The sequence below is a fragment of the Panthera pardus genome, unplaced genomic scaffold (assembly GCF_024362965.1).
Source record: "Panthera pardus isolate Hobbes unplaced genomic scaffold, ASM2436296v1 HiC_scaffold_20, whole genome shotgun sequence".
NCBI lineage: Eukaryota > Metazoa > Chordata > Mammalia > Carnivora > Felidae > Panthera > Panthera pardus.
Window position 1 is genome coordinate 24,775,108 of NW_026526766.1, and position 22,840 is coordinate 24,797,947.

General features: G+C 36.4%; 1 protein-coding gene across 4 annotated transcripts in view; it reads right to left on the reverse strand.

Annotated features, from left to right (window-relative positions):
• Positions 1 to 22,840, reverse strand: part of GKAP1 (G kinase anchoring protein 1) — an 89,716-nt gene that overhangs the window by 61,833 nt on the left and 5,043 nt on the right. For all 4 annotated transcript variants that reach the window (XM_053907835.1, XM_019423549.2, XM_019423547.2 and 1 more), the window contains exons 3-5: positions 13,796 to 14,048; positions 12,214 to 12,357; positions 2,597 to 2,674 (exon numbers count right to left, since the gene is read on the reverse strand). In XM_053907835.1, coding sequence (XP_053763810.1) covers positions 2,597 to 2,674; positions 12,214 to 12,357; positions 13,796 to 14,005 — 432 coding nt within the window. In that variant the 5' untranslated portion in view covers positions 14,006 to 14,048. The remainder of the gene's footprint in view (positions 1 to 2,596; positions 2,675 to 12,213; positions 12,358 to 13,795; positions 14,049 to 22,840) is intronic.

Here is a 22,840-nt window from a genome sequence, read left to right on the forward strand (position 1 = left end):
CTTCTATCTGTTCTTCCTACACACTATATACAAATTAGTCATGAGGTCTTGTTGAGTTTATCTCCTAAAGATCTCTTACATCTGTTCTCTTCAGACCTTCTGTCATTTCTCTATCTTCTGCTGGACATTGCAACACCCTCTAATTTTAGCCCCTCCATCTATCTTCTACACTGCTACAGCATGAGTTTCTAAAATGAAAGCCTGAAATCAATCTAACAGTTAAAAATATTCAATAGCTCTCTGACAACAGATTTATAAAGCCAAATCTCCTTAACCTGGTGCTCAAGATTCTTTATATCCTATCCTTCAGAAAGTGTCTCTAGCAACTCCGAATCAACTATGCTATACCCTTTCATACACACATATCCTGTATTCTTGCCACCCCTTCTCTGACAATGCCTACTTTCTCTTGCCTACACTGTGACCTTTTATATGACTTGTAAGACTCCTCTTTAAAAATCCTGTTCTAGGGGTGCCTGGGTGGCTCAGTCAGTTAAGTTTCTGATTTCAGCTCAGGTCATGATCTCACAGTTCATGAGTTCAAACACTGGGCTGCCTCTGCTGTCAGCACAGAGCCCACTTCAGATACTCTGTCCCCCTCTCTCTCTGCCCCACCCCTGCATGCAGGCATGGGCGTGTGCACACACACTCTCTCTCATAAATAAACATAAAAAAAAAATCCTTTTCTAAAACTCATCCCCATCAAAGGCAAAGAAAATTCTTCCATCTTTCTGAATTACCACTGCACTGAAAACATTCGTCTGTGAATACTATACACAGTAATTACATGTACATTTCCCTCTACTAAATTCAAGGGCTGGGACCATATCTTTATCTTTGTATTATGTGCCTAGCACATTTTGGCTACTCAAAAAATATTGGTGAATGAGTAATAGAACAGAATATAAAAGCCATCCCAAACTTTAGTTAATATAAAGACAGTTAGGCTAAAATAATTATAGTAATTTTTTTTTTTGGATATTGACCTAAAACTCAATGACTACGTTAATGGAATCACATCAAACTAGCTACTGCATACAAAAGGAGTTCCTCCCTTCTCTGAGAGTCATTATGGTCTGACAGAACCAATGCTTTTGGGTAACAGGCCTATGATTGTGTTAAGAAAACCGGCAGGGATCATGATATTTTATCAACACCATCTACTTTACTCCTCTAAAGATATAGCTAATTCTTTTAGCTTTAGAATCTAGACATGTATCTCACAACAATAAATCATTATTGTATGATAATATTCTATTTGATAAATTTTATCTCTGATTAAGCAAGTCAGGAGAACTTTTTTTTTTACACTTTTCCAGTATAACTGAAAGTCCATTTAAATTATTAAATCGTAGTAAAGCTAGCTGTATCCATTTTTCTAGTTGCCAGCTTTGTGCTTAAATGGACAACTAATAATAAAGATTATAGTTAGTCTTTATTAATTAGGGTAACAGGAATAGGGACATGGAAAATGAAACTAACATACACAATGCACAAAGTCCACTTTACTGGCAACTTTCATCCTTTTCCCTTGCACTATAAATAAAAAGCAAAATCATCTGCTGTGAATTTTAATTCCTCTCCTCCCTTCATCTTAACTGAAGGAGCTAGTGTACAATGACATAGTCTAAAGGCCCATAAGCATGATCAGGGTCATTTATGATCAACTATACTCACAAACTGAATACATTTTATGGACCAAAAAAATTCCCAATACATATAAAGGACTAAAATGTCAAATGATATGAAAATAATAAATGTTCAACTTAAATACAGACACTAGAAGGCAACACTACTTTAACTTAAATGTTCCTATAGTTACAAGCTATACAATGCTTTTCAGCACATAAGCCAATACCACAATTTAGTTACACAGTTTAAGCGTGCAACTCTTGATTTCAGCTTAGGTCTTTTTTTTTTAATTTTTTTTTAATGTTTTTATTTATTTTTGAGACAGAGAGAGACAGAGCATGAGCAGGGGAGGGGCAGAGAGAGAGGGAGACACAGAATCCGACGCAGGCTCCAGGCTCTGAGCTGTCAGCACAGAGCCCAACGCGGGGCTCGAACCCACACATCGTGAGATCATGACCTGAGCCGAAGTTGGATGCTCAACCGACTGAGCCACCCAGGTGCCCCTCAGCTTAGGTCTTGATCTCATAGTTTGTGGGACTGAGCCCAGCATCAGGCTGTGCACTGACAGCGCCGAGCCTGCTTAGGATTCTGCCTCTCTCTGCACTGCCATCCCAGTGTCACCCACTCTCGCCCTGGCTCATACTCTCTCTCTCTCAAAATAAATAAATAAACTTAAAAAAAAAAAAAAGAAGTGGGACCCTTTTTTTAAGGAAGAATTTCTTAAGGTGCAAGAGTTTCTTAAGGAAACATTCCAAATCACCAAAGTTCAGTCTTCATGTTTTTGTTGCCTCTCAAAACTTGAGAAGTAATCTTATTATAAAAATTTCATAATAATATTGTTATGATGATGAATTTTTAGGACAAGCTTTAAATGGAGAACTTTTATATAAAATTCAGGAAGGTTGGTCCAAACCTTTGAACAATTAAACTTCTGAAATATCTAAATCAATAAATGTGTAAATACCTTTTTGTGCTCTTCATATTCTAATTTACTTAGCAATAATGCCTTCTCAAGATCTGCTTCAAACATTTCAGATGTCAGCTAAAACAAAAAGAAAGTTTCACAATTATGCCACACAAGCAAAAGAACTATAACTATATATACAGAAAGGAAAACAAATGCATTAAAAAATAACCTGGGTTCTCCAAAGTTATCTCTCCATGCCAAAGTAGGGAACCCTGTATTTTACAGAAGATACCAAAGCAAAACTTCCAATTTTGATATTTCTACTTCCCTATTCACTGTCAATTATGTTTTATATATCAATTTTTCCCTTTAGCAAAAAAAACTTACAAAGAAATTGACAATATATTAGATGTCGATGATGGTATCCAGTTTAAGACACAGAAAATTTTAATAGGGATTACTACTCAAAAATACTAAAAAATAACACAATCAGCATTATAAAACATACCATTCCCTTAATACAGATTAATCCATGGGTACAGAAACTTTAAACAGGTGACCAAATAACTTTAAAAGGTGACCAAATGTCCTGGTATATCCCTGATGTTATAGCATAATTATTCATAGTGCATCTTTTTACTCATATCCTTTTATTTGGTTGCCCTACCTTTTAAGGTAATCTAATACTATAAAAAATGATTCTTTAATTTTTGATCTATATCTTTTGGTTCCTCTTTCCCACCAGTCTTTCTCATCTTATCTTCTTATAATACAGCTTTCATTACCCTCTAATCAAACTACTCTCCAAGAATTACTTTTCTTAATTGCCAGGCAGAATTGCTACAGTGGTTGGGTGGGACTTCGGGTTTCCACCACGGAGATAAGGTTATATCTGCAGCTGTACACAGGAGAGTCACAACACAAACTTCCTGGACTTGTGTACATGTATGTGTTGACCTATGTGGACTAGATAGTAAAAGCACACATTTAGTGGATATTTCTTGTTTCTGTCTGTTCAGAAACCATTCCTTTACTCCTGTGAATAACTGTATTTCATCCCAAAGTCCCATGATTCTAGTAGGACAGCCGATTATATAATCCTATATACCACCCACCAACAAACCCACACAAAATCCAAGCTACCATCATCAACGACAGCGTGGGGGCAAGGGATCCAACTCTTTTGATCTCCTAGCAATTAAATTTTGAAAACAAACACAAAGCAAGTGGGGTCTAGTCATGTGACAGCCCTCTACAAATGAGCATGTACTAGTTGTACTAGGTCACTCCTCTAAGTGCTCCAGAATTCTTAGTTTCCATCTTCCCCAAGGCCTACTTGTTTGGTCCTTAATTCAGATCTGTGAAACCTTTCAACAAATGATCTCTGCCAAGTTAATCAGAATTATTTCTACTGCTTGATAACAACAACAAAAATCTAAACCAAAACAGAAACCAACTCCAAAAAGGAGTGATATATTTCCAAGGGATAACTTAAAAACTGGAAAAATAGTAACACTGGACACAATGAACTAAAGCTCTTATTCCTAACCAAATCATACCTCTGGAAGCATCTCATCTAAACCTATACTAAGACAACAAAAAGAGGGGGGGAAAAGAGTAGGTTTATCACAGAAAAAAATTAATCTAATTCAGAGAAAAATGCAATTAGAATTAAAATGGTAAATAAGGGATTATAGCACTAGAAAATACCGTAAGCCCAGAGTAAATTGTACATAGTTCTATAAAATAACTAAAACAAACTGAAGGATTAATTCAACCCAAATTAGTAATAATCAGGAAAAATAAACTAACCTTTTAAGTAATTTACAATACAAAGGGACATTCAAAAACAATATACAGTTATAAGGTAAAAAAGAATTGGATTCATGTGTTACACAAGTTTATATCAATTTCTCCGTCTAAACTTAAAGCCACTGAGTACAAATATTTCTCTGTATGTAAAGCCAAGAAGTCATCCCAACACGGAAAAAGTAACAAAACGACTTGAGTTTATTCTGAACAAAGTTGATTCAATTAACCACTAAACTTTTAATCCATATTAATGACATTTAACATTTATAAAAATTGCATTTAATATTATTTCCAATATATTACATATTCTGACCGATATTCCAAAAATAAGTTAGCAGGCAGGAGAATAGGTTAGAGAGTTGGGAGTCTTGCAAGATGTCATTATTCTTTTTTCCATTAACTAGTAGCACTTGAATATTAAAGTAGCTGATTCCAATAGTATGATAAAAACTGAATGAGATAGAACTTTTAAAGTGAAAACTATGGTTCTCTTCAGCATTTGATTCTAAATAGCAGTTTAGAACTTTTAATTTTTAACATCAACTAGTATACAAGGAAACATAAGTAGGCAAAAATGATTTAAGTTTCAATTTAAGTTTCTAAGAACTAGAACAAATCTTCCAAAAATATCTGTATGATCCAATAGGATAACAGAGAACCTGGGGCGTCTGGGTGGCTCAGTTGGTTAAGTGTCCAACTCTTAATTTCGGCTCAGGTCGCTATCTCAGTTTCATAGGCTCGAGCCCCATATCAGGCTCTGTGCTGGCATTCTCCCTTTCTCTCTCTTTCTCTGTTCCTCTCCCACTTATGCAGTCTCTGTCTCTCTCAAAATAAATAAACTTAAAAAAAAAAAAAAAAGGTATCAGGGAACCTTCTATGTGCTTTGCCTGTAGGGCTTTAAAGAAACAGCATATGTATGGCTTTTGCCCTTAAAGAATTTCTACTCCAGTTGGGGACTAACACATATGAAGTGCAGAAAATAGAATAAGATGTTGAAAGTGCTACAAAAGTGGTGGGGAAAAAACATATACAACAAATAAAATTTAGAGAGGCATACACAGAAAAGACATTGATTTAAGTCTGTCCTTAAATGACAGATATAATTTGGACAGGTAGAAAAGGGAATAGAAGAAGTTCAGGAGGAAAGAGCCAAGTAAACAAAGACATGATATTAAAAATAATGTATTATGGGTGACACTGATAAAGAAAGGGGATACCTGATAAAGTGTGAATTCAATACAAGAAAGACGTGGACAAAATCCAGGCTTTGGGAGATCACACAGGTGGATAATTTAAATTCCAATTCCATGTATGCTAGCTGTGACCTTGGGCAAATTACAGAAGTTCTGTAAATTTCAGTTTCTTCACATATAAAAAAGGAAATAGAAATATCAACCTTACAGGGTAGTTTTCAAGATTTAAAGCTATTAATACATGTAAAGTACCTAGCACAGTGCTTGCCTGCCACAAGAGTTACAAACAGTGAATTAGAATTCCCCTTCTCTATGTTGGAGTATAGTGGAAAATGAGGTTGCTTAGGTAGGGCAGAATTAGATTCCAGACACTCCCTAAAAATTACAGACTAAGGGCAGCTGAAGGAGAAATGCTGATAAAAGTAATTTTAAAGAAATAAACTGAACCCTTATAAAAATAAAGGCTTAGAATCAATGTGTTTGGCTAACTCTCTGTAATCTCAGCATATAGAACCAGAACATAAAAGTACAGAAAATAAAGGCTGTATCTTAGAAAAGAATAGCCAAGTTTTAGAAGACTAACTGAACATGAAGTATGAAAGAAGAATGAATCAAAGATAAGATTTTTGATCCTAGATAACAGGGAGAACGGTAGCATAAGACTAAAACTTCAAGAAAGAGAAAGAAAACATGATTCTAAATTCTCTAAACATATCTTACAGCATTAATTAATCATAAGACTACTATAAATACAGTTGTCAACCTAATTCATCAGAACACGTACAGGCAGAACCAACAGGGGAAAAGAAGTCTGAGCCTAAAAGACAGGTACCAGGCAAGAAAATGCAAAAATCACCATGATTTTTAAAAAGTATCTTCTATTAAGCTTGCAAATAGAGAATTCCTCATTTATGAGAAGAGGAGGAAAGGAAGAAAAAGAGGAAATGGTAGGTAGGTACTACAATGCCTATAGGATTGAAGAAAATACTTACATGTGCCCAAGATGGAGTACTTCAGAGCCCCTTCCTCTTGGCTTCCTTCATTGACTCCTACTCCCCATCTAGTAGTAAAACATTTTTTTTTTCTATTTAAACAAACCTATAGCTCAAGGGCTTATGATCAGTTAAAGAGTATGAAGAACCAATGAAAAATGGAAAGGACGGTAAACATTTTGGAACTAGATTTTTAAAAATTGATTTGTTTTTTGTTTTTTGTTTTTTTTTAAATTGATTTGTAAGTCTAAGTACCATAACAATTTTACCCATTTTAAATTCAAGCAAAACCAATTCAAAATGAAGAGCTACTCCTCATTTCCCACAGGCATCATGGGAACAGGATTTTATAACACAACACAGAACATCATTCTGAAGACCTCTCATGCTTGCACCCAACCGTTTATTTAGTCACAACAGCAGCAGTGCCCTGTGATCCTCTAACTCCATGATCTTCCGAGTGTGGACCACCTATCTTTCACTAATTTGGAAAGCAGAATTATTTTCCCAGAAATCTTGTAATAGTCTTACTGAACATTATTATTTTAAAGGTTGTCAATGTTCTACAAAAATTGGATCTATGTGTACACACTAATTATCAGGTTCAGTTCATTTTAGTTAATGTATCTTGATGTCTTTTGAGTGTTGTTTACATTTTTTGTAATTTTTTTTTACTTTTGAGAGAGAGGAAAAACAGAGTACAAGAGGGGGAGGAGCAAAGAGAGAGAGGGAGACAGAATCGGAAGCAGGCTCCATGCTCTGAGCTGTCAGCACAGAGCCTGACGCGGGGCTCGAACTCATGAACCATGAGATCATGACCTCAGCTGAAGTCGGACATTTAACCAACTGAACCACCCAGGTGCCCCTTAAAAAAAATTTTTTTTTAGTGTTTATTTATTCTTGGAGTGTCGTTTACATTTTTTGTCTGCATTTTTTGTTGTATGCTCTATTGTATCTCTAAGGAACAAAACTGGTTTAATCATATACTGAGGGATTAAAAGTAGGAATGAAAACAGAACTATAAACATTGCAACTTATAAAAAACACCATGAATTTTTAAATAAACAGGACACAAATACAGTGAATACAGAATATATATCTGTTTGTGTCAGGACAAGAGCGATACCATATAAGCAACTGAAAAGGAAAATTATAAATAAAAAATTAAGACAGTGACTATTTGAAATTTTGATTTGTTGAGTCAACCTATTTGTTCCTAGCTGCCTGCTATGAAACATGGTCAGACCTGTAGCCTGAAGACACCAGTTTTTGTTTCACTTTCAAAGCACAATGAATTGTAGGAGTCTTTCCAGAACAAGTACCAAGTAATGCTTTTTCCAGAAGAAAAGTGATGAATTTTGTTGCTAAAAAAAGAGCCCCAAAATACAGAGGATTCATTTGAATTTGCACTCCTTATAGAGATATAGAGACACACATGCAAGTCAAACAATTGCCAAGGGTCTTATTATACCAGCCATCAGGTTAATGACAAATAGTATACTCACAAACACAGAACAAGCTATTGGCAAAACACCTTTAATCAAATGGAGTAGAGGATTCAGTGTGAAAGAACAATTACTATTGTGCACATGCTAGCAGATAATCCACTTCGGAGTCAGATAAAACCAGTGATGTGCGGTTTGAATCAGTAAGAGGAAGAAACACACAAATTTTGATTGGTTTATCACTAAAAACTTATCATGAGAAGAAATTTTTCTATTCAGTTAATTATTTTTGAGCCATGATGTAGAGTTACAAAAAGGTACACTGGAATCAGTAATATCAATGTATCATGAATAAAGGAGGTATAACTGTACCTGAACAGTATCTCCACAGATTTATTCCCAGGCAACAGGTATTACTGAACAGTATGTCTCTTGATCTTAATTCAATATTAAAAGTAGTAAAAATTATAAATATGACCAAATCAAAGCAGGCCTATTCATCTTTGTTAAAAACAGCTTTACTAAGATATAATTCACATACTTCATATATCACATAAAACTTGTGCATTTCAAGTGCAAAGCATATACCTCCTTTTGATGTATACCATTCTGCAAAGAAATAGGAAATATAACACTATCTTTCCAACTCTGAAGTATGCTGAGATGGATATAAGTCTACAAAATGGAAAATGAGACACAAACATTTCTTAAGATACTAATATTGCATTGAAGATTATCTCTACAATTTCTAGCAACTTCCATAACATACCTCAGCAAAATATACAATATCTTGAATAGTCTGAACCTATTCTTTCAGGTCAATGTGTCACAACTTTTAATGTTAAGGAAAAGATAAGAATTAAGATCAAAATGTGTTCCAGGCAGTTTGCCCCCATTGGTCTTTTAATGGGTAAATTCAACTATTTATATTTATTTATAAAACAAATTATTTGTCTATTATCCTTTTTCATATCTTATTTCAAAGGCTTCCTTGCATCTTCCTTTACTTTATAACTTCTGCTTATATGGACCAGGTTTAATTCTTTTTCTTCAACTGATTTAAAACTTATAGAATGAAAAGTCTTGTGTATAAATAGTTCTTTTAAATTAAAAAAAAAAATCACACTTGGAACTATGTATCTTGTCATCAATATGAAAAATCTTAAAATACCTATTGGCTTCCCCAACCTACTTCCTTACTAATTTTTGTGTTCAAAAACAGGGGTTCCGTTCCATTTTAGACAAATTCTTCATGTGAATTATGTTCTCATTAATAACAATTTACAAACAGTAGAGTTAATTATGTATTGAACTAGCTTCAATGTTCGCCACTGGTACTTTCCAATTGTGCTCTTTATTTAGATTTGTCTTAATTGGCAAAGAGTGTATCTCAGAAAAATCTGCAGAAAGAATAATGGCAGTATGCCTCCTTAGCCCTTCCATGTCTGGGAATATATTTCTTGAGCATTCAAAAAAATGACATCTTGGCTAGATACAGAATTCTTGGTCCTAACATTTTAATTCTGCCATTTAAAGTAGCTGGTCTAATTTTTTACCTTTTTCTCCCATGCATATATTTATAGTATTATTTTTGTGTCTCTTATTCTTAAAATTAAATACTTTTAAGAGAATTTTTAAAAAGTTTTCCCAAAAAATCCTTTGAAAAAGGCTTAAAAGTTCTTTCAAGCTCAGATTCAAGTCCTTTAAGAAAATTTTTATCAACATTACCTTTAATGATTGCCTCTATTCTATTTGTTTTAGGGACCCTAACTCTGCCTCTGTTGGATTTCAGTTCTGTGTTCCAATCTATTAGGTTGATTTTATTGGCAAAATTTATCTCAAATTTTCCTTCATACAATTGACTCAATTTTCTTCAGTGTATACTCTGTTCTTTAGTCTTTCTAATGAAATTTTAGATTCTATGATTTTACTTCCCCCAAATTTTTTATTTCACCCGCCCCTCTTTTCAACTTCTTTGGCACTTTTTCACCTCACCTTATATATATCATTACTAATCCCCTTGACTTTTACAAAATGGTCTAGCTCCTTGGTTTTTATTAAAAGAACAGGTGCTGTCTATAATCAACTTCTGCTCCCTGTAATAAATATTTTTCAAAGTATGCTTTCACTCTGGAGACTAAGTACAATGTTCTTTTCCTTTCACATGGCACAAACTTCTTCAGCTGAGATGAGATCAACTAAGTTCCACTGTTTGCTCATATGTAGATGGAGTGGATGCTTGTTTACTATCCACCTGGTTGCTGTTTAATTCCAGCTGTCAGATTTTATGCTGAGGCTTTGTGAAGCCAAAGTCACCTTGGTGATTTAGGAGTAGGAAAGTTTGTCTTAGCATAATTTCTCTTTTGTGATTGAAAAAAGTAGCCACATAACAGGCTAGCTTTCTATAGTCAGCTTTTTGTCTGGCTCAGTCCTCAATACTGGAATTTCTCACTGTGCTGTTTCTTTATTGTGTCAGGGAGAACACCCACCATTCTACAGGCTTTTTGCCTAGTTTAGTCACTGCCTGGTCCCTACTTTTAAAATTTGTTATTCCACACAGTAAAATAGATTCCAAATGGTTTACTGTCCATCTGTTCCAAGGTCTGCCTTTATCTCTTTGCTATTCATCGGTGTTAATTATCCTAGCATCTACTCTACTTCTCATGACCTTGATTATTTTCTGCAAGTGAGACTTCCAAATATGCTACCAGGTTTTCCTAAGTGGCCCATCAATAGCATATCCAGCAGAAGTTCCTCAAAGTTCCTGAGCCAGGGATGATATTCTTGTATAGGGCCAGGGCCATGTCAACTATTTTCTTTTCATAATTACCTGGTCATTCTGGCAGCAATCAGTAGGGGCAGGAAGAAGGGCAATCAAATATCTGTGCTCAGGTTCCCACATTACACAAAATGGATTTTGGTGCAAATTTGAGTAGTTTTCCTTCATTAATTTTCCAGTGCTCTTAGGGCCACTGGGAGAAATTCTCTCTGGTGAAGACACTGGTAAATTCTATTACTGTCTAAACAAAGTAGATCATTACATTTATACTTGTAAGAATTTGTCATAATAAATGCCATAGAAGGAAAAAAAGAAATAATCAAATAAAAACTAGAGGGTTTAATACAAGACAATGTATCTAGTATCCACTGCCTGGAAATATCTTTTAAATGGCATCTGCAAACAGCTCTTGTATAATAACTGATGCTTGTGACGATGAGCCTAAGGCACTACACAATCCTAATGAAAATGTGATAACTAATACAGCTGATGTGTTAAGAGCACAGTTTAGTATACTCTAAATCTTTTAAAACTAGTAACTGAAGCATGATAGGTATAGCACTCTATTAAGTCAAATATCTGATAAAACAATACCTCTTCCCAATGGATTAAATGACAGTTTAACAAGTAAGCAAATAAGTAACTATTCATTTCTCATACATCCAGTATCTCCTAGAGTACATTCTAGGCTTAGTATGTTATTTTCCTGAACACCACACAGAAAAAGAAACTGACTGGTCTTAAAAATTACCTGATTTGGTTATTACTGATATCTATTTAATAGAAGCACAAAATACCATATAAATAAGTTAAACTAACAAATGTCATATACTATGTTACATCAAAGTTGAAGAGGAAGTTTACCTTCAAAGTTTTTCTTTTTTAAGCAAAACTGTGACTAAGTATTAACAAGAGACCTCTGACCCTACAAATACTCATCTCTTGACATGAAATAATTTAATCTTGTTGTTTTACCTTCTGTATCTCTCCCTCACTTGTAAAAAGGCATATAAACTGAAAACTCACAAAATAACTGCTTTGAATTACATAAAATAACAAATATATCAACTTTTTCCTAGATAAAAAACAGAGCCTCTCAGTAAAAGCAAAAGATGTGTGAATTAATCCAATACAGTATGCTCATCAGAATAGCGTTGTCATGGATTCAGATACACTGCCATTTTAAAAATGCATAAATTTGGGGTGCCTAGGTGGCTCGGTCAGCTAAGCCTCCAACTCTTGATTTAGGCTCAGGTCATGATCTCAAATCATGAGCTCGAGCCCTGCCTCAGGCTCTGGGCTGTCAGCACAGAGCCTGCTTGGGATTCTCTCTCTTCCTCTCTCTCTGCCCCTCCCCCGCCAAAATAAATAAATAAACTTAAAAAATAATTAAATAAAAATGCACACATTCATCAAAATACAAAGCAAAACAATTTGATTTACTTAGCTGTACCTGTTCATCTCTTTGCCTCCACTCTTGCCAATTCTCTTCTCGTGAATCCTTCTGTACTGGGTTTGGTAATGAAAGCTCGTGGTGAGCATTACAAATGGCATGGGAGGATTTCTGGGGAATTTTCTTAAAAGCAAGATTCCTGAGCTATGAAACAAATGAACAAAAATCATTAAATTCAGTCTACCAATTCTAGAATACTAATGATTTTTTGTTAAGAAGTCAATAATATTTCTATTCCACTCATTATGCTCAGAGTCACTATTTGTGCTTTTCTTAATCTTTGTAAAATAGTAACTTCACAGGTATTTAGATAATATTGGTGGGTTTCTAAATGAAACAATAAGTGAAAATGGACTGTATTCTATTATACCATGATTTTAATGATTCTACTTTACTTAAAGGAAGAAGTTTATAGAAGTGAAAAACAGGATAACAAGTGTACTTTTCACTATGTTGTACACCTGAAGCTAATATGACACTGTATGGCTTGTGGTGAGCATAGTATAATGGATAAACCTGTTGAATCACTATACTGTACACCTGAAACTAATGTAACAGTATGTGTCAACTACCCCCAAGTAAAAGAAAAAAATTTTTAAATGGGGATAATGATAATATATCATTACTGATTATTACAGGGTTGTTGTGTTGTTATTAACTGTGTCAATAGATGCAAAGTACTTAAAACATACATACATGACATACATGACACTGTATGTCAACTATACTTCATTTTTTAAAAAAGCAAAACAGTGGGATTCAAAAAGATTAAAGTTGGGGTGCCTGGCTGGCTCAGTCGGTTAAGTGTTCGACTTCGGCTCAGGTCATGATCTTGCGGTTTGTGAGTTCGAGCCCCACGTCGGGCTCTGTGAGGACACCTCAGAGCTTGGAGCCTGCTTCAGATTCTGTGTCTCCCTCTCTCTCTGCCCCTCTGCTACTCATGCTCTGTCTCTCTCCCTCTCAAAAATAAACATTAAAAAAATTAAAGAAAAAAAAAGATTAAAGTTTAATGGCTTACAAATTTAAAAGTTTAAACAACTCCAGCAACTACTTTGCTACTCCTTAAAAATACAGGGCCTAGTCCACAAAATAACATGATGAGCTAAAAGTGGACTGGCTAAACCAGTCTCAAGTAACAGTCACATCATCATGATCTGAGATGCAGCAAGTGAAACAAGAGATAAAACTATTAAGAAGTCGTTATGGATTGAATTGTAATCTCCCAACAGATATGTAGTAGGCCTAAAACCCTCAGGTGTCCGTGAATGGGACCTCATTTAGAAAATAAGATCTTGCAGAGGTAATCAAGATAACTTACAATAATACAGTTTCACTGAATGAGAATGGGCCCTAAACCAATATGACTGTTGTCCCCACAAGAAGAGGTGAAGACAGAGACACACAAAGGACGCTAAGTCACAGCAGAGGCAAAGACTGAATGATGCAGCCACAGAAGCTAGGAAGAGCCTAGGAAGGGCTCTACTCAGAGTCTCAGAGAGAGCCTGGCTCTCACTGACCCCTTGGTTTGGACTTCTGCTCACAGTCTATTGGGAGAGCAGACACAAAAAGTTCTAATTGTTACCTCATTTGCTTCACTCTGTTGTTGTTCCTTCTTTTTTCTTCTTTTTTCTCTCTTTTTCTCATTTGTAGTTGATTTGCTTGCTTGAGACTTTCCAGTATTCCGACCTTTGCCTTTTCCGGGCTCAGAATCAGAACCACTGCCACTATCTACTTGCAATAGGGCAAAACGAGAAGCAGTCGTGGGAACAGAACTAAGTACTGCTGAGGCCATTGTAACGATTTCTATTTTAAAATACTTTTGTCAAGAATAATTCCTGTAGGGAAGGAGAAGAGGCAGATGAGTAAATATGCTCAGTAAAATCTGTTCTAGAGGGGCGCCTGGGTGGCGCAGTCGGTTAAGCGTCCGACTTCAGCCAGGTCACGATCTTGCGGCCCATGAGTTCGAGCCCCGCGTCAGGCTCTGGGCTGATGGCTCGGAGCCTGGAGCCTGTTTCCGATTCTGTGTCTCCCTCTCTCTCTGCCCCTCCCCCGTTCATGCTCTGTCTCTCTCTGTCCCAAAAATAAATAAAAAACATTGAAAAAAAAAATAAAAAAAAAAAAATCTGTTCTAGATTCGAGAACAACACACACACACACACACACACACACACACACTTCTCCCAACACTGGATTTAGTAATAATTGGGTTTTTTTGGGGGGTTTTTTGTTTGTTTTTTTTTTCAAGTAGGCTTCACACCCAGTGTGGAGCTCAATGCACAGCCCAGCACCAGGCTTGAACTCATGACCCGGAGATCAAGATCTGAGCTGAGACTGAGTTGGAGGCTCAACCAACTGAGCCACCCAGGCACCCTTGGATTTAGTAATATTTGGATTCATACCCATAAGGCTTACTGGCAATAATATTCTTTTCTAATTTAAGTAAGCAATATACAACTGTAAAATAGAAAATAGAGAAAAGATATGAGATTTCACAACTATCGCAAGACTACCACCAATAAAATGTATTCGTTTTTCCATATACGGTTTTCAAAAATTCATGATTTTTTTTCTTTTTTAAGTGTACTGCTGTAATATATACATATGTACAGAGAACATGTTAAACCAACATGGTTTACAATGAAGTAGGAATATTTTTTACACTGCAGAGACCCTCAGCCCAACTAACTACATGTTAATCTCCAACTTCCAAGACAGGAAAAAAGGAGTAGAAAAGGAAAAACACTCCTATCATTCACAAAATACTACCTTAAAATTGATTCTGGAGACTGCTACTAAGTCACAGAACTGACAACAAAATAGAGAACCAAAGGAAACTTTTTCAAATCACCTTCCACATTATCTTCTGGTTCACTAGTTTCAGCATACCTTGAGTACACCTATACACTTAGGATATTAAAGGTCTTGCAGTAATATCTAACCCAAATCATTTAGTTTTACAGAGGAGGCAACTGGTACTTAGACTGGTTAAGTGACTTGCCTAAGGTCAATCTGCAAGTTATTGGCAGTCACGACATGAACCTAGGTTTGCTGAACCTTGCTCTGCAAGTTCAAAGTAAGAAGCCCCGTAACTACTAGAAGACTCCTAGACTTGGTACTCTTTCAATTAAAAAAAAAACATATTTTCTTTTTTTTAATGTTTATTATTTTTGAGAGAGAGACAGAGAGAGAGACAGACAGACAGACCACAAGCACAGGGGAGGGGCAGAGAGAGAGGGAGACACAGAATCCAAAGCAGGCTCCAGGCTCTGAGCTGTCAGCACAGAGCCTGATGCAGGGCTCAACCCCTCGAACCCACGAACCTTGAGATCATGATCTGAGCTGAAGTTCACACTCAACCAACTGAGTGACCCAGGTGCCCCAAAAAGAACCACATTTTCTTAATAGATTGTGAAATTCAGAAATTTGTTCATTTTTATTTTGAAATCTATCAAGTACACAACTCAGTAAAAAAATTTTTTTAAATAAATGAACATTCCAGTTACCCAGCACTAAGATTAACAGAATGTTAACTCACCCTGTGCCTCTCCCCAATAGCATCCAACTCACCCTGTCCAGAGATAATTATCCTAATTTTCGTGTTATTCATTTGCTTGTCTTTACAGTTTTAACATATCTATCTGGAGGCACAGTACTCATATCCAAACCAGCTACTGTCATTTCCAAAATATCCTATTTTTTCCACAGGTTCCCCCCTATTCAGTATGGTAGAGGACTATGCAAAAGTACAAATACTAGAAGTGAGAATCACTGAGGTCCATTTTGAAAGCTAACCACACACTATAGTTTATATGTTTTCATGAGGGAACAAAAATGAGAAGCATGCATTCAAACTTCCATCTTAACCTAAGAATCCGGAAAATTATTTGGAAAGCTTTCAATTTTTTTGTGAAACAATGCACAAAAATTAAAAAAAAAAAAAAAGAGCTGATATTTGAAGATGCTACCTAGTAGCTACTAAATCAGAGTATTTTTATTATAAAACCATGTTAATACTTATTGTTCCTATACCCTATATGCAAATTAAGATTAAATACCATGACATATAGAGATGGCATCACATTGATAAATTATGACATATTTTTAAATTTTTTTAACGTTTATTTGTTATTGAGAAACAGAGAGAGACAGAGCATGAGCATGGGAGGGGCAGAGAGAAGGGGAGAGACAGAATCTGAAGCAGGCTGCAGGCTCTGAGCTGTCAGCACAGAGCCCAACACGGGGCTCAAACTCACAAACTGCAAGATCATGACCTGAGCCTAAGTCGGATGCTTAACCGACTGAGCCACCCAGGCGCCCCAATTACGACATATTATTAGACTTAAATCTTTGCTGCAAGCATGAGAATTAAGTTACTACACAGGAGAATATACCATATTACAAAACGAAAAAGAAGTTCAAGACTCAAAAACACTATGGAAAGCATTAATACTGCTTCAACTTTAACATGCCACGTTAAAATCCTTTTTTAAAAAAAAGTTTGTTTATTTTTGAGAGAGAGAGAGAGAGAGAGAGTGCGCATGCTGGGGAGAGGCAGAGAGAGAGGGGGGGACAAGGGATCTGAAGTGTACTCCACACTGACAGCAGAAAGCCCTATGGAGGGCTTGAACTCAGGAACCGTGAGATCATGACCTGAGCCAAAGTTAGACGCTTAACCAACTGAGCCACCCAGACACCCCAAATCCTTTAAGTTTTAGTTGCTCTGAGCACTTTAGGTACAAAGATCCTGTACAGTTGTTCAACAACTATTGCCACATTTAATGTTAACTCCTGGGACTATAAATTGCATGTGTTAGCCATTCACAAATACTTACTGCCCCTCCCTGAAGGAGAATTACATACCACTCTCCTACTGAATGGGAGGCATGACCATGTCATTTACTTTCGCCAGTGAAATATAAGCTTTAAAAAGCTTTAAAAGCCAGAATGTGGTTCCTATTTCTGTGATTGTGGAAATATATGCTGAGCTGGAGTCTCCATCAGTCAAGTCTGATGGAGTCTGAAATTACAATGAATAAAATCTCCTTATTAACCTGTAATGGATATGTAGCTTAAGCAAGAAAGCAACTTTGCTGTTTTAGGTTGCTGAAATTTTCAGGTTGTTATTACAGCATAATCTGGCCTTATCGTGACTGATTTCTTGCACAAATAAATTTATTTTCCATTCTAGGACTAATATCAAAACCATGAATTTCACATTTAGATTGTTCTACATGAGCTAAATGTTCACAATTGTCTATCTAAAACATCTTGGGGCACCTGGGTGGCTCAGTTGGTTAAGCGTCTGACTCGATTTTGGCTCAGGTCATGATCTCACAGTTGTGGGTTCGAGCCCTGCATCAGGTTGTGTGCTTACAGCGTGAACCTGCTTAGGATTCTCTCTCTCCCTTGCTCTCTGCTCTTCCCCCTCTTACGCTCTCTCTCTCTCTCAAAATTAATAACCTTAGAAAATATTAAAAAAAAAATAAAACATCTCCACAAAGCTCACAGAAATTTTCTTTCTGTGGCACAGGGCAGAGCTTTCTGACCAACGTATCCTCAAATATTGTTTCCCTCAGTCCTTGGGGCACCTAAGAAAACCCTGGAGAATGATTCAGAGATGCTGGGCCCATCACCATCAGATGCAGGCAGCCTCGTGTGGTGCTCCCCAGAGGACAGCGCCTGCACATGCTGCTCTGCAGTTATTTGTCAACTGTGAAGACGGCAGTGCAGGAGCCCCTGGAAATCTACTTCCTCAGACAAGTGTAGAAGGCACCGGTGCCCATCAGAGTAGGCAGGTCCAAGGAACTGTTGGAAGAGTTTGTGTTCTAGGTGCCCCAAATGCAAGCCGTGCAGTACAGGGAGCAGTGGCTGCTGTGAGGAGGGGCAGAGCACAGAATCTCCTAGTGAGCAAGGTTCCAAGTAATGGCCTGAAAGCTCTATGTTCACAAGTGGCAGGTACTTCCTCCCACTTGCCGGTGATATGCCTTTTTAATGGCATAAATCTAGCTGCAAGGTGACTGCTCAAACAATGCACATGCTTTCTGAAAAAGCATTTGCTTTTTCATTTTTGTCATTTAAAATGACAAAAAGAGTTTTGTCATTTTAAACACTTGTAGTTACAAAGTCTTATTGAACTCCTTTCATTTTATCACAAAAAAAATTCTTTATTACATTTTCAGAGAAATGCTTTTAAATTCTCTAAAAATATTTTCAATTGTTACAAATTATTGAACAGTTATACAACAAAAATATTTTGTTTTGTTTTGTTTTAATTACCTACTCAGCTAAACAAAATGTCAATGAGAACTCAATTTGAAGAAAACATCATCTAAAAGTCTGGGTCAGGAATAGTATATTTTTTCTGATTTCAGGTTTTTATTTAAATTCTAATTAGTTAATATATATGGTAAAATTGGTTTCAAGTGTAGAATTTAGTGATTCATCACTTACATATAACACCCACTTGTATATTCTTATTTCATGGATAAACCTGTTTAAAAATTTATGTTCACAGAAGCAAGCACAATTTTCTCATTAGAAACCCTGAAAAGATTCTGAAGTTTTATACAAATTCAACATTTAATATCTTTCCTAATACTTTATATTTTGTCTTACTTATCCTAATCAAATACTATAAAGAAAATGTAACACCTTTTTCCACCCAGCTCTTTTAAAGACGCTGTAGATCTCCTCCCAGTTTGGGGACAATGAGATGCTCTGGTCTTTTATGTTTGTACTGCAGAAGTCAGAGGGCAGGAAAGCGCTACCTTATGAGTGCTGACCTGGAGCAAGAAGGCCTAGTCAAACCTGGTCAACTTGCTGCTTGCTTAGAGCTCCTGAGCAATCCACCTGCTTCCTCTGTGAAATAGGGACAAGAGTGCACATAGCTCACTGGGTTGTTGTAAAGGTTAAATAATATATGTGAAGAGCTTAGAACAGTAGCCAGTACAGCAGAAGCACTCAAATACAAACATCTACTGGTGTTCTTACTATGATTTTTAACTAAAGTATGTCTCCAGGTCCTAAAAGGCACAGAACAGGCACAAGCTATTTAAAAATTTGGCTAAGCTTGTTTGACTCCATTGCAGAAAGTGTTATGAAACTTAACATCCAGCCCTTCTCAAAGCTAAGGCTTTAATTTATGAAAGGAAAAAGGATTTAGGCACTGAGAAGTAGTGGTCAAGCAGTCAACCACTGAAGACAGTCAAACACCTGAAGATTATGCCTAACAAATGGCAGAAGGGAAACACCCATCTACCTGAAACCCAAAAATCACAGTAAGGACTACGTCTTAAACACAGCAAACAATAAACAATTCCTGAATGAATGTAAAGAAATAATAAAAGAACAACAAAGTGAAAAGAAAGCATTAGAATAGTGTTAATTGAAAAACAGTGAAAAGACAAAAAAAATGTTTTTCTGAGGAGGCAGCTACCTATGCTACACTTCAGCAACCATGTGTTAAAATACTTTAAGAATGGATAGCTGGAAAGAGAAATGTTCATGGATAATGTTTCCTTGTTTGGTCAGAGGCAGGGATGTAAAACAGGAGAACAGAATAGGGGGTAGGGAAATGAAACAACTGGAAGGGCTGGATCATCTGTGCTACACGCTGTACTTAAAAAAATTGGGCTCCTGGGTGGCTCAGTTGGTTAAGCGTCCAACCGACTTCATCTTAGGTCATGATCTCGATTCATGAGTTCGAGCCCCACGATGGGCTCTGTGGAAACAGCTCAGAGCCTGGAGCCTGGAGCCTGCTTTGGATTCTGTCTGTCTGTCTCTCTCTCTCTCTGCCCTCCCCATCTCTCTCTCTCTCAAAAATAAATAAACATTTAAAACAAAAAAAAAAGGTAAGAGCTAACACATCGTCTACCTCAATAGCCATGAAAGAAATCTATGCACCATGTCAAAGGTACACTAACTAGTACTTCAGAAGTGGAGGAGAAAGGAAATGTAAATTTTAAATGAAAGAAGGAAATAAAAATATAAAAACAATCCCCAATTTGTAAATATGAATATTATTTCCATACATACCAAAAAGAAGGAAATCCATGGGATTACTCATTATGCTTACTGTCTTTTCTACAGTTTTCACTATTTCCCTAAATATTCTATAATGACCATATTTCTTCTATAAGAAAAAAATTCATTTTGAAAAGGGAAAATGGTCATCTACACCTAAATTCAAAAGGGTAAATATAAGGTAATCACTGCAATATTGATTTTTTTTCCTGCCCTGTATCAAAACTTAAAAAGGGCCAACTACAGGTCAGATTGACATTGAGATGCCCCTGGTCTTCATGTTAGTGATGAAGAAGACAAATGACAGACGGCAGTTGTCAAAGACTGACTGCACACTTTTAGGAGAACATTACCTGCATTAACAAACTTTTCAGAAGTTACAAAAAGATAGTCATGTTATACAATCCAGGGATTCATTTGAAACCTTTTTTTTTTTTGGTAAACCTTGAAGAGAAAAGGGGAGAAAGGCAGACCATGAAAATATCAGGCATTTTAAAGACACTAATTCAGGGGCACCTGGGTGCTTCAGTCGGTTAAGCATCCAACTTCAGCTCAGGTCATGGTCTCACAGTTCATGGGTTTGAGCCACACGTCAGGCTCTGTGCTGACAGCTCAGAGCCTGGAGCCTGCTTCAGATTCTGCGTCTCGCTCTCTCTCGGCTCCTCCCCTGCTCGTGCTCTGTCTCTGTCTCTCTCTCATTCTCTCAAAAAATAAACAAACATTAAAAAAAATAAAAAATAAAAATAAAGACACTGGTTCAGGGAATGGCTACAGTTACTATTCCTTCAGAACACTATTCTTTCAGTCTTGTGTCCTAAACTTCTACATCTCCATCTATAGTCACAGCAAAGAGATATTAGGATAAACAGGTTCAAATAGAGCTCTTCTCCCTCCCCCTACTATTTCCCTTTTCTTTCTGTCTCATATGGTCTTTAAAATCCAAATACTCAAATGTCCAGATGTTTATATACCCTTAAGTGACATGGACATAATTAAGATACACAGGCAAAAAACACATGCCAGACATCCTGTAAGCTGCCAACATTGGTCAGTCTATGAATGTGGTGGCTAGTGCTGTAAATTAAACAGCCATTTATCTATTACTAAAATACTATACAAATCACGTTGTTAGTCCAGAAATTTAATGATTATTTTGTATATTTCCCCTCTTCCCTTTGAGTCTCCTTTTAAAAATAACTTAAAGGCAGGGTGCCTGGCTGGCTCAGAGCGTTTGACTCTTTATTTATTTAAAAAAATTTTTAATGTTTATTCACATTTTTGAGAGAGAGAGAGAGAGAGAGAGAGAGAGAGAGAGAGAGAGAGTGAGTGAGTGTGAGTGGGGAAGGGGAGAGAGACAGAAGGAGACAGAGCAAGCTCCAGGCTCTGAGCTGTCTGCATAGAGCCCTACGTGGGGCTTGAATTCACAAACTGCGAGATCATGACCTGAGCATTAGTTGGTCGCCTAAATGACTGAGCCACCCAGGCGCCCCAGAGAGCATGTGATTCTTGACCTCAGGATTGTAGGTTTGAGCCCCATGTTGAATGTAGAGATCACTTAAAAATAAAATCTTTAAACAAACAAAAAGGCTATCAGAAAGACAAATTAACAATCCCATCTACAACTACATCAAAAAGAACAGATTTAACCAAGCAGCTGAAAGACCTGTACACTAAAACCTATAACACACTGATGAAAGAAATTGAGGAAGACCCAAATAAATGGATATTTTGTGCTCACGGACTAGAAAAATTAATATTGTTAAAATGTTCATACTACCAAAGCAATCTACAGATTCAATGCAATCCATATCAAAACTACAAAGGCATTTTTCACAGAACTAGAACAAATAACTCTAAAATTTGTATGGAACCACAAGAGATCCCAAATAGCCAAAGCAATCTTGAACAAAGCTAGAGATATCATGCTTCTGATTTCAAACTATACTACAAAGCTACAGTAATCAAAACAGTATAGTACTGGCATAAAAACAGACACACAGACCAACAGAATAGAGCCCAGAAAACCCACACAAACATGGTTAATTTACACAAAGGAGGAAATACACAATAAGCAAAGGAGAGTCTCTTCAATAAATGGTACTGGGAAAACTGGACAGCCACATGCAACAGAATGAAACAGAACCACTATCTTATATGGATTACTATCTTATACCATACAAAATACTAACTCAAAATATTAACTCACATTTAGAAAGACCTAAATGTGAGACCAGAAACCATAAAACTCCTGTAAGAAAACATGGGTGGTAAACTCCTGGACATTACCCGTGGCAGTATTTGTTTTGGATCTGACTCCAAAGGCAATGGCAACAAAAGCAAAAATAAACAAATGGGATTACAAAAAGCTTTTGCACAGCAAAGGAAACAATTATCAAAACAAAAAAAGCAACCTACTGAATGGAAGAAGATATTTGCACAGCAAAGGAACCATTATCAAAACAAAAAAGGCAACCTACTGAATGGAAGAAGATATCTGATAAGGAGCTACTATTCAAAATATATAAAGAACTCATACAACTCAGTAACAACAACAACATCAAAATCCAATTAAAAAATGGGCAGAGGATCTGAATGACACTTTTCC